Source organism: Erpetoichthys calabaricus, chromosome 3, assembly GCF_900747795.2.
Source record: "Erpetoichthys calabaricus chromosome 3, fErpCal1.3, whole genome shotgun sequence".
NCBI classification, from domain to species: Eukaryota; Metazoa; Chordata; class Cladistia; order Polypteriformes; family Polypteridae; genus Erpetoichthys; species Erpetoichthys calabaricus.
In genome coordinates, this window is record NC_041396.2 from 123,444,130 (window position 1) to 123,456,831 (window position 12,702).

The window sequence follows — 12,702 nt, forward strand, 5'->3', positions numbered from 1 at the left end:
ACAGTATAATATGGTAAAATAAAGCACATTACTTTTGACATGTTTCATTTTATGGGAATTGTAAAACACGTGTCATAGTTTGTCGCTAGACAATGCAAAATTTATACCACTGTCAGGAGTGTGGTCAGTTAAAAATTAAACTGACTGAAGCACAAAAGTTCACAAAATTGCAGAACACAAGGGCAGTGAAAATTATTTAAGATAAAATTAAAAGCAAGTTTAAAACGGAGTACAAATGGACAAACAGACTGTAGAACTTACACTGAACTACATACTAATATTTAAAGGCCTTTTTAAAATAGTGTAGTTTGTGTAATATTACAGCTTTAATCTTTAGACTTACTACAGGTGCCTCAGGAGGAGCTATTCTGAGTCCCTGGGAAAGGATGCCAGCAAAATTAGTGGTGCGGGAACCATGCCAAAGCAGCTGTCTGTTGGGAAGATCTTTGAAGGGCCTGTATCGCTGGTACTCACCCTCACGTACTATTTTGAAAATCTGAGAATGCAAACAGTGAAAACAAAGAAATAAAACTTCTACCTAAAAAACTTTGTAATTTTATAACCTCTGTTGAAGATTTTTGTTCATAACACTTATCCATCAAAATGAATTTAATAACTCACTGTTTTGTTCAAAAGTATGGTAGAGTTCTTTTTTGAATAGCAAGTTTTACCAGTTCAGTGACTTACATCTTCAACTTCAAGTGTGTAAGTATTGTGAGTTGCAGCATGAGTATTCTTGACATATTCCAGAATGATTTGGGCCTCATGAGATTTTCTGTCAACAACCTATTTATTATGAATTAAAATTTAGTTAAAAAAATGGAAACTTGCACAAACATTTTAAGTAAATATTCAATACTCAAAACTTAAAATATTTAAAATTACAATCTTACACCAGCCTCTCCTAATTTTGTTTATAAATATTTAACATTATTACAAATTGATTTTAATTGTCCATCAATGGAGCACAGCACCCCCTTCACTCCCCACACTTTTTCAAATTATTCAATATTACACATTTTATTAAATATGTAAATTCTAATTTTATTCTCAAAGTGACATAAAATTTGAAAATAAACATCACATTATCTGGTAATCTGGATAGAACTTTATTTGTCCACGGGGAAAATTCGGCTTTTTATAGAAGCTCTTTAAATAAATACATACATAAATAGGTAGATGAGTAAGTAAATAAATATATATACACACTTTGGTCTGAACACACACCAGAATGACAAAAAACAAGAAAATTAAAAAGAAAGAAAACTTCTGACGGCTGTTATAGTTAGAATGAGGAGATAGATAGATAGATAGATAGATAGATAGATAGATAGATAGATAGATAGATAGATAGATAGATAATGCAGATGTATTGCTGTTGGTAAAATTTCTTGACACGCTTTTGCTGAAAAATTCATTGGCTTCAAGTACTTGGTGTTAGTGTGTCAGAGAGTATAGAAAATTGCATTGGCCATCACAGAGTTGTACAAGATGTGAAAGATGTCACTTCTCACATTAAAAGAATGTAGTATCTAAAGAAAAAACAGCCTGCTCTGCATTTTCTTGTATAGTTCCTCTGTGTTCTAACACCAGCCCAACCTGTCATTAACGTGGAACCGCAAGTACTTGCGGGATTGGGCAACCTCTGCATCCACTCCAGGAATAGTGACCGACCATAGAGGCCACTCTGGTGAGGCAAAAGTCAATAACCATTTCTTTGGTTTGGCAGATGTTAAGATGCAGATACTGTAATTCTCTTTGTACCAAGAAACCAAGTTCTCCACCTGCCTCCTATACTTGGTCTCATTCCCTTTATCAATATGACCCATAGGTGTAGAATCATCTGAGAATTTCTGCAATCGACATGACCTGGTGTTATATTTGTAGTTGGAGGTGTACAAAGTTAAGAGAAAATAAGACAAGGCTGTTCTTTGTGATTCTCCAGTGTTGCTCATATCCATATCAGAGGCACAGCCCTTAAATCTCACAAACTGCAGTCAGTACGACACATAGTTGTTTACATTTATATTGCACATATGCACAGAGTGTTCCAGAGAATCAAGCAAAAAAATAAATAAATAAAATTCCAATCCATTAGTAAAGAAAAATTACAACTGGAGTAAACACTGACATCCGATAAGGAGAAGAAACCAACAGCACAAAGTTGATCACCAGTTAGTTGTGAAAGCCTGAACACAAATGCAAGAGCCATTTGTTAGTTATTTAGTTTATGTAAAATTGATACAAGTATTTTCTTAGTTATGTGAAAATGATTGCCTACATATTAATGCATAGTCTATGGGAGATTCTATTATATTCCGCACAAGCTAAACTGAAATAGAATATTCTAATTATTTCTTGTCCCAACGACTACAGATTAGCCCCAGTTTATGAGCTACCTTGAAGCTGGAGGGCAAACAGTTTTCAAACTGTATCCTGTAATGTATCATATTGCCCATATTGAATGCGCTGTATGTATAGAACATACTGAATGTAACTTTGCCATAAAGAAAAACTGCAGCCTTTAAGTATAGTAAGAACCTGAAGTTTAACAAGAAAAAGTGAAGTTTATAGAAGAAACATTTTTTCCATTTTTGTCTTTTATCCCAAGTGTGAAAACCTCTGTGTGTTTTGCTTTGAACTTTCACTAAACAACTCTTTTAAAATGAACTTTATTGGACTGAGAAATTTCTTTTGTTACGCATTTGACTTATGCTGGATTCTACCTTGCCAACTTAGTAGCTGCTCAATGTTGGGAAGCTGGAAAAGATGCACCCACACTTTAAGTTTGAAAACTGCCTGTTTAAGCATGATGTTGGTTTGTGACAAAAGAAAACAGCGATGATTTGAAAGACTCAACAGTTAACTTAATATTTGCATGCTTTAGCACATTAGTCAATCAGAGTTGAACTTTTGAAAAGACCGAAAGTGCTGTTTTGTCTAAACTAAGATTTAAACACCTTAAAGGGAGCACCCTGTTGCATGATTGAAAAGGTATTTCCGTATGGAAGCCTAAGTGGTTCTCCTCATGACTGTGATGCAACAGAGAGGGAGCACTCTACATAGACAGAAAGAAGCTCACAATACCAGTGCAGCCCAAGATACTTTCTGGACAATTGGTAATGGTAGATTTTTTGGGACAATGTTCTAATTCCTTCATCTTAATAGAAAATTAACAATGCTTCATGTGGATATAGATGAAAAATATGGACAGTTACGCAACTCAATGAAGTATACAGAATACCTAAAGAGGGATGAATCTAACTGTGGTAAAATAGGTGTGGAAAGAGAATTTGATGTATTAAAAACGGAATATATAAAGTTAAATGATTAATTATTTTCTTTGTTAAGTGATTAAGATGAAAAAAGAAGCAACATAATGGTCTCAGTGCTGAACTTCTTTCTTCTTCTTCTTTCAGCTGCTCCCATTAGGGGTTGCCACAGCGGATCATCTTCTTCCATATCTTTCTGTCCTCTGCATCTTGTTCTGTTGCACACATCACCTGTGTGTCATCTCTTACCACATTCATAAACCTTCACCAAGGACTTACTCTTTTCCTCTTCCCTGGTAGCTCTATCCTTAGCATTCGTCTCCCAATATACTCACCATCTCTCCTTTGCACATGTCCAAACCAATGCAATTTCGCCTGTCTGACTTTGTCTCCCAAACGTCCAATCTGAGCGGACCTTCTTATGTACTCATTCCTAATCCTGTCCATCCTCGTCACACCCAATGCAAATCTTAACATCTTTACTCTGCTACCTCCAGTTCTGTCTCCTGCTTTCTGGTCAGTGCCACCATCTCCAGCCCATGTAACATAGCTGGTCTCCTGCAGACCTTCTCTTTCACTGATGCTGATACCAGTCTGTCACAGATTACTCCTGACACTCTTCTCCACCCATTCCACCTGCCTGCACTCTCTTTTTCACAATCCCCATTACACTGTACTGTTGATCCCAAGTATTTAAACTCATAACACTACTCCTTGCATCCTCACCATTCCACTGACCTCCCTCTCATTTACACACATGTATTCTGTCTTGTTCCTACTGACCTTTATTCCTCTCCCCTCCACAGCATACCTCCACCTCTCCAGAGTCTCCTCAACCTGTTCCCTAGTATCGTTACAGATCAAAATGTCATCAGCAAACACCATAGTCCACAGGGACTCCTGTGTAATCTCGTCTGTCAACCTGTCCATCACTATTGCAAATAAGAAAGGGCTCAGAGCCGATCCCTGATGTAATCCTTCCTCCACCTTGAATGCATCAGTCACTCCTACTGCAGACCTCACCACTGTCACACTTCCCTCATACATATCCTGTACAACTCTTATATACTTCTCTGCCACTCCCGACTTCTTCATACAATACCACAGCACCTCTTGAGGCGCCCTGTCATATGCTTTCTCCAGGTCCACAAAGACGCAATGCAACTCCTTCTGGCCTTCTCTATACTTCTCCATCAACATCCTCAGAGCAAACATCACATCTGTGGTGCTCTTTCTTGGCATGAAACCATTCTGCTGCTCACTAATCATCACCTCACTTCTTAACATAGCTTCCATTACTCTTTCCCATAACTTCATAGTAGTTCTTCACATACTAATGAAAGTAAATACAAACCTTGTCATAAAAATGAATTTTGGCAAGACCAAAGTTCACATTATGAACAGCAAAAAAAAGCATACGTGCCATACAGAAAGGTCCCAGTGTTTAAAGTTGACCCATTGGCCTATGGAGAATTTATAAGAGCATTTGACCACGGTGTGGATGAAGTGACGGAGAACTCCCAACATAAATGAGATTTCTTAGTACAATTTACCAAAGGCTCACTGTATTAAATTGTTAAAAGCTGTACATACCTACAACCGGCTGATGTTTACAGAAACACCAAGAAGAAGCGCGAGAGCTTTTATGGAAACCAGCTACAGGTAGCCAATGCATACCTAGAGAAAGCTTTGGAGTAGTCGCAAATAATGTTGGACGATGGATGACCAAAATCCGCAGTACCAAATCAGCCACAGGGCAAGTGGGTAACAGTGGGATGGTGGTCAAAGAAGTCAAAATTTAGTCCCTGGCATCCAGGAAAGATTATTGGGAACAATTTGCTCATCAGATTGGAAGGCCAACACAGACTCCACTATAAAAAAAAAAAAATGAGGAGCAGGTATGCAGCCAGTTTGGCGAGGTCTCCAGCACTGGGACATTAAAACCGCACAAGAGAAAGTCAAAAATAATCTACACTGTTGTCAACTGGACATAGTTATCAATTAATTAATGAACAGATATACTTGGTTTCCATTTATATTTAATCTGTTCTACCTTTTTCTTTGTCTTTTAACAAATCTGCATTTATATATGTACCAGTTCTGTATTCAGTAATTAGAATAATCTATACATGTACTTTAACTGAGAATTGTTCACAATGCTCTGCAACTGCAATCAATTAAGAGTGTTGGTATTCAGTAATTAGAATAATCTATACATGTACTTTAACTGACAATTGTTCACAATGCTCTGCAACTTCAATTAATTAACAGTGTTATATACAAAAAGTAAGTTGTTTTGGTCAATACAAGTGGACACAGATACTGATGCATACAGCATAGTACAAACGAGTCACTGTGACATGCCTGGTGAATTTGGTCACACGAAGGTTCACTGTGGTGGAAGTAGATGCATGACAAAAAAGCAAAATATCTGATCAAGTAGAAAGACAAGAATGACATTAACATCCAAAGCATTATTCATAGCAAATGTCACTTGTGTTAGGGAAAATGTGGAAGTCAGTAGGCCTTGCGCTGAGATAGGCAAGAATAATATAAGGGACATATCAATTGTGAGGATCAGGCACAGGCATTCTACCCTCTTCTCACAAGAAAAAAAAGTTTAAGAAAACTGCACAAAAGAAACAAGTTTCTACTGTCCTGATTGCAACGTCAGACTGTGTGTTGGTGACTGTTTCAAAACATATTACATATAGATTATGTTTACTAAATCTACATCCATACAGCTATGAACACTAGACATACCTTTCCTGATGTATTTATGTTGACGTTTCAGTATTTACATTTTTCTGTTACATGTAAAAACATTTTTTCTTGTTGGAAAAGAATTCAGCATATTTGACTCGTTTATTCAAGGGGTAAACAAAACACTAAGAAGGTTAATTACATAGGTAACTGTATTGTCCACGAATAATTGGAAAATGGAAAGCATAACGGTGCAGCAGGTGTATGGACCCTAGTTTAATACACAGCTATGGTGTATTGTTTTTGAAGATTGTTCACAATGTCCAAAAGCAAGTGAAAATATCTGCATGACTGGGAGTTGGATAATGCACCAATAAGGGTTTGTATATACAATGAAAAATACCCTACTTGATCCATATGGAAAAAAGTGTTCAGCCAGTCCATTTTGAAGTAATGAAAATAAACATTAGTAAATAAAGTATGAAATAGTCTTACCTCTATTACAGTTTTTAGTTTTTCATAGTTGATATCAATAGGATCTTTATTGTCATCTTCTACACCACCTCTTAGAAGACTGTAAGCAACCTCTATGTCCAGAAGATTATCCAACATCTGAACTTTGGCCTAGAGTTTTACAAAATATATCAATTAAATACAACTACTTAATACAAATTAAAACATTAGAAATCTTTGACAAGAACAGGTTATTCAACCTAAAAAAGCTCACCAACTGTATCCATCTAATTTCATAACATAACAAATTTCATCATAACAAACTAACACCAAGTCAATTACGCTTCAGAGATATCAACCTGTCCAGTTAGGAAACATAAGCGATTGTGAATCAACTTCACCTGATTTGGTACAAATGAAAGTGACAACAGGTGCACTGAAGAGGCAACAGCAACAGAATCCCTGAAACAGGAATGGTTTTACTAGTGGAGGACACAGACATTTGCTCTCTCCTTATCATTCCTGACTGATTCTTCTCTAATTTTTCTTGTGTCCTTGTCACTACTGGTAGCATGGTGCGGTACCTGCTGCCAATTCAGGTTGCACAGGTAGTCCAGTTCCTCCAGAATGGCACATCATTATGTGCCATTACATGTATGTTTGCTGTGTCTTCCAGCTCAACAGCAAACAAGGAGATACCAGGAGACTGGCTGTTACATGAGGAGGACAGTGCCGTAGAAGAGCATCAACCGGTATCTGCTCCTTTGTGCTCACAACCCACCAGAAAATACAACAACTGGCAGCTCCGTCTCTTGCCCCATTCTCTTCATAAATGTAAGCAGGTCAACACTGAACAAGTCTGGAGAAACCATAGTTAATATGCAGCCTGCAACACCACCAAGCGTGACTGGTTTGGCTGTGGGTTAATAACTGTTTGGAGAGGCATATCCTTGGAGGATCACACAGACCTCCACGTGCTAGGCAATGATATCCTGACTGCTGTTAAGCACCGGGATGAAATCATCAGAGCCATTATCAGACCTTACACTGGTGCAATGTGCCTCAGGTTCCTACTGATGGAGGACAACGCCATGTGGCTAGAGTGACATATGCAGTTTCTGGATAATGAATGTATCAACACCACTGACTGGCCAACATGTTCTCCAGACCTGAATCGAACTGATAACCTCTGGGACATTAAGAATTTGTACATCTGATGCTACCAAGTAACACCACAGACTGTCCAAGTCCTAAGGACACCATCCATCGTCTCATCAGGTGCATGCCCAAACACTGTTGGGAGCTCATAAAGGAATATGGAGACCATACACACAATTGAGTCACATTATGAGCTGCCATGATGAAAATCACGCAAGTTGGATCAGTGCGATGTTGAATCCAGCCCTCAATGGGTTGGTGATTTTGATTTCGATTCCCGTTACATCATTTTGTTCTCAACGAATTACACAGTAAAGATTTTCCACTTGAATATTTTGTTCATCGACATCCGATACGTGATTTAAAGGGTCCCTTAATTTTAAGAAACATCACTTTCAGCATTACACACATTAACACTCTCTCTCACAATAACCTTTTGCTTTTTGAGCTTGAGCCAATATTGTAGCCACTTACACAAACCCCCCTGAATTCTTACTACTTTTAGTTTGAAGCCTACTCTCTCATGTGGGACCTTATCAAAAGCCTCCACCTTTTTATGTCTCCCCATAGAATTCCAACACATTATTGAAACATCTCACCTGTCTGAACCCATGCTGACTGCTCAGTAATACACCTGTTCTTGCCATATGATGCTGAAATTTTTCATTAATAATTCCTTCCATTAATTTAAGCATGATGCATATAAAGATTACCAACCAGATCTCCTTTTTTATATACTAAAATAACATTTGCTCTTTTCTAATCCTTAGGAATCTCTCCTGTGTTGCATGATGTTTGAAAAATGTGTGTGTACGGTTTATATATGCACTCACTAATATTCCTTAAGCACTCTAGGATAAATGTTGCTGGATACCAGTCATTTACATAATTTCAGCTTTTCTTATCTAAATAGCACGTCTTCCCCCCATAATAAGTACCTACTTTACAGTCTACAGTTTAGTTTTTTCCATGTATATACTTCAGAAACATGGAAGTTTAGAGCATCTGTTATTTCACTCTGTGTATATTTAATTTCACCCTTAGTGATACGGAAAGAATCTCTTTGGGGCATCTTTTGCCTTTTCTGCAGTATTTCTATCTTTTACCTTTCTTAACATTCTTTTATATAATTTGTCTCATAAAGTAATCCCTCCTCAATCGCAGGGGTTTGCGTTCCAGAACCCCCCGCGAAAGGTGAAAATCCGCAAAGTAGAAACCATATGTTTATATGGTTATTTTTATATTGTCATGATTGGGTCACAGATTTGCACAGAAACACAGAAAGTTGTAGAGAGACAGGAACTTTATTCAAACACTGCAAACAAACATTTGTCTCTTTTTCAAAAGTTTAAACTGTGCTCCATGACAAGACAGAGATGACAGTTCCGTCTCACAATTAAAAGAATGCAAACACATCTTCCTCTTCAAAGGAGTGCGCATCAGGAGCAGAGAATGTCAGAGAGAATGAGAAAAGCAAACAAATCAATAGGGCTGTTTGGCTTTTAAGTATGCGAAGCACCGCGGCACAAAGCAGTTGAAGGCAGCAGCTCACACCCCCCCCCTTCGTCAGGAACAGAGAAAGAGAGAGAGACAGATAAAAACAAACAATCAAAAATCAATACGTGCCCTTCGAGCTTTTAAGTATGCGAAGCACCGTGCAGCATGTCGCTTCACGAAGCAGCTGCACAGAAGGGAGCAACGTGAAAGCATTTTTAGACGAGCATCCGTATCGTCTAGGTGTGCGAACAGCCCCCCCTGCTCACACCCCCTCCGTCAGGAGCAGAGAATGTATATTTAAATATGCTTACATATAAAATCCGCGATAGAGTGAAGCCGCGAAAGGCGAAGCGCGATTTAGCGAGGGATTACTGTACTACCTATTTGTAAGAGCCAATCTTAGAAAGTTAAACATTTGAGTTAAACCCATATTAGTGTTAGCTTAATTTCAATAGAATATTCTTTCATAGTCAAAGACAATGGTATAGTCTTTTCCCCCTGTAAGTTAGTATGAGATATAACTTTCTTGCTATAATTAAGATACAGTGTGACAATTGAGTCAGTTGATTTTTAGAATAGTTCCTAGTACACAGGGACTTAAAAGACCCATTTTCAACATAGAAATGGGGTAGGCATACAGTTTTCTGACCATTTTGAAATGGTTCAGAAACGTTTAGAAGAGATTTTGTAACTTTTAGAAATGTAAACAAGATTTATGCTTGAACAGAATTTCTCTTAAACAAGAACTTTTCTAATTTTTTGCTATTTCAATTTTTTCTTTTTTGTGTGAACTGTTTTACTTTGAATTTTAGCTAAAACCTGTAAGAATGAAGATATTTTATCTGTGGAATCATTATGATTGAATGGGTATTGAATCCCATTTTTTATGCTGAAGCTGCTGAACTTTAATAATTTTGTGAAAACGCAGCTACACTATGCTTAGAGCTGGAGTTACCTGTCTTGTAAGCCGTTTATACCTGTTTATTCCTTTGCAGCCTCTTTATAATCACCTTATTTATTCACTGCAATTTTATTTAATTTCTTACAACTTTTAAATTTTTAGATGAACTTGTCCTGCATTAATTGTGAAATGTTTAAAAAAAACTCCCTCAACTGTCTCCACACTGAAAAGCTTATTCCAGTTTATCCCTTTAAAGGACTAGGGGGCTTCGCTCGCCAACTCCCGTGTTTGGTTTTCCAGATACACACTTTTAAGATTTTTTTTCTTTGAAATGTTGCTATTTCATTAGTTTCACTTTTATTTCCGAACTTCTGTAAAAGCAATATTTGTAATCTTGCGAGTCCCAATATGCTGAATCTTTTTAATGAGGTCAGGACAGGTTTCTCTGTTTGGAATTTCAGCACAGACAAAACGATCTATATCATCAGCAGTTAATAGTTTGTTTTTTTTTTTTACAAAGTAAAAAAGTAAGTAGAGTTCTGCATTGGACTCCTGTCTGTAAAGTCGTGCTATTATCCTCTCACAGTTCCAAAAGTACATGGGGTTACCAAGGTGATACCCCAGCTTTTGTCTAGGTTTTTGTACAAGGGCTAGGCAGAACGTTTTTGACTCCTGGGGTAAATGTAGCTTTTTAAATAAGCAGACAGATAAATATATATACACTAACAAAGTAACCAATAAATGTATGTGCGGTAAACTCCGTTTTTGAAATTCTCAAGATTCTTTATTTGTCACATGCATAGTTATACAGGACAACATGCAGTGAAATGCATCCTGATCCGCTTATCAAAAACTGTGCAAAGTTAGAAGAATATCAGATTAACAAAAAGTCATAGATTGAAAGATAACAGTATAGTAGAACATAATAAATTAGTAAATTTATGTGAATAAAGTAGAATTAAGATATGTTAAGTGTTAAGGTGCAATAGTGAAGTAATTATTGTGCACAACCAAAGTTAGACTGGTGCATAGTTAAATGAGGCAGTTTGTTTGTTTGCGGTAATGCGTTCTTTACTTTCTTTTTTTATTTTTTCTAATTTTCCTACTTTCATATCCTTTAACTTTCTCCACGTGTGTATAGCACTGTTGTTTTTTTTTTGAGCCTTTCTAATTTCACTGGTTTCATAGTCTCTAACCTGCTCTGCATGTGTTTAGCGCCAACGTTTGTAAACATCTTTATGAAGTTCTACTTTGTCATTTTACTCATTGTCTTTTAATTCTGAGCCATACAGTACAATACATAGAACAGAATAAATCCTCAATACAGTATAAAAATAAAAATTCTAGAAGTACGGAGTAGAATTTCACATTTGATGATATCACATAATATGATTTGGATTTGTTTTAAGTCCTGGAGACCTCATTCATCAAGCTGCCTCCCCCATTTTGCCATTCCACATCTGAAATAGCGCTAATCCGATGAAAGGACCCCTCATTCCCACGTCCCCATTCATCAGGGATGACTTTACCTTAGGCAGGCAATCTACAATTTAAAGAGATTGTTATTTTCTTGTGAATTGTTATATATGCATTATTTCCTGCCTCGCGCATGGTTACATCTCTTTCTTCTCAGACATATAATACTGCTCATGTTGTGAAGGGTTTTGCAGCTGAACGTACGCCAAGGATATGCCTTTGGATCATTTGCTGTCTTTTTGCTGCTTGCTAGCTGCCTCTTCTGCCTGTTGCATGTCGTTGTTTTAAGAGCTGGGAACACATGATGCTTGCCTGCCAAAAGCAATCCAACAACTGCTAGCTTAGAGGTCTGTTGACTTGTTTTACATGATGGCTCACTGCCTGGTCTCGCGTGATGTTGTAAAAGCAATACCTGTCTTTTATTACTGGCCCCGGGCGTGGTTGAATTCTTTCTTGCAGGATGTATAACGCTGCTCGCGTTCGGTTGGGGTAGCTGCTGTCGCGCTGCCCTTCCATCTTTTTAAAGCCTGTAGAGCCGCTGTCCTTTTTGCTATGGCCCTGGGACAATCTCTTGGCACCAAGTCTCATGTTTATGGTCCCCGCGAGAGATGTACCGTGGCAAGTGTCCTTGATCTCGCGGGTCTTTAAAATGTCTTTCGAGATTATCACGTATCGTAGCCTTGCATTTGCTTTCCATTCCAGGATTTTCTTTTATATATAGAGAGAAAGCAAACGCTCAAAATTTACTCTACTAAAGCTAAACTGATCAGTTTTAGTTCCTGCATATGTTTTCTGTTAAAATACTATGGTCACTAGGCCCTAATGGTGCAATCACCTCTACCCATGAATTCTATCTTAGCTATTACAAAATATTAAACCAAACCTTTTAACACACAATGTTAAATAGTCTCTGATCACTTCTACAACTCTGACATTTGAAAAGTAAGCCTAGTTAATATTTGGGTAATTACAATCTCTTATGACTTTAGTGCAAAATACAATAAACGTGCCCTATTCATATTATATTTAACACTAGAAATACCAGAGTGTACGAAAAAACTCGGAAACCCGGCCCACTTTAAATCCCTTCGCACCTCTCCGTCAGCGTCTTTTGTCTTGTAAATGTGTCGATAAGCCCAAGCACCAAGCAGCCTGCTATACCATCTCCCCCCAACCCACCACCCCCACTGCAGAATGGGCAAGAAGTTCTCCCTGTTCAAGCCTCGATTATCTGGGAGTGAT

General features: G+C 37.6%; 1 protein-coding gene across 2 annotated transcripts in view; it reads right to left on the reverse strand.

Annotated features, from left to right (window-relative positions):
• parp1 (poly (ADP-ribose) polymerase 1) overlaps positions 1 to 12,702 on the reverse strand; it is a 110,987-nt gene that overhangs the window by 26,931 nt on the left and 71,354 nt on the right. For both annotated transcript variants that reach the window (XM_051924250.1, XM_051924251.1), the window contains exons 13-15: positions 6,471 to 6,599; positions 688 to 786; positions 344 to 496 (exon numbers count right to left, since the gene is read on the reverse strand). In XM_051924250.1, the coding sequence (XP_051780210.1) occupies positions 344 to 496; positions 688 to 786; positions 6,471 to 6,599 (381 nt within the window). The remainder of the gene's footprint in view (positions 1 to 343; positions 497 to 687; positions 787 to 6,470; positions 6,600 to 12,702) is intronic.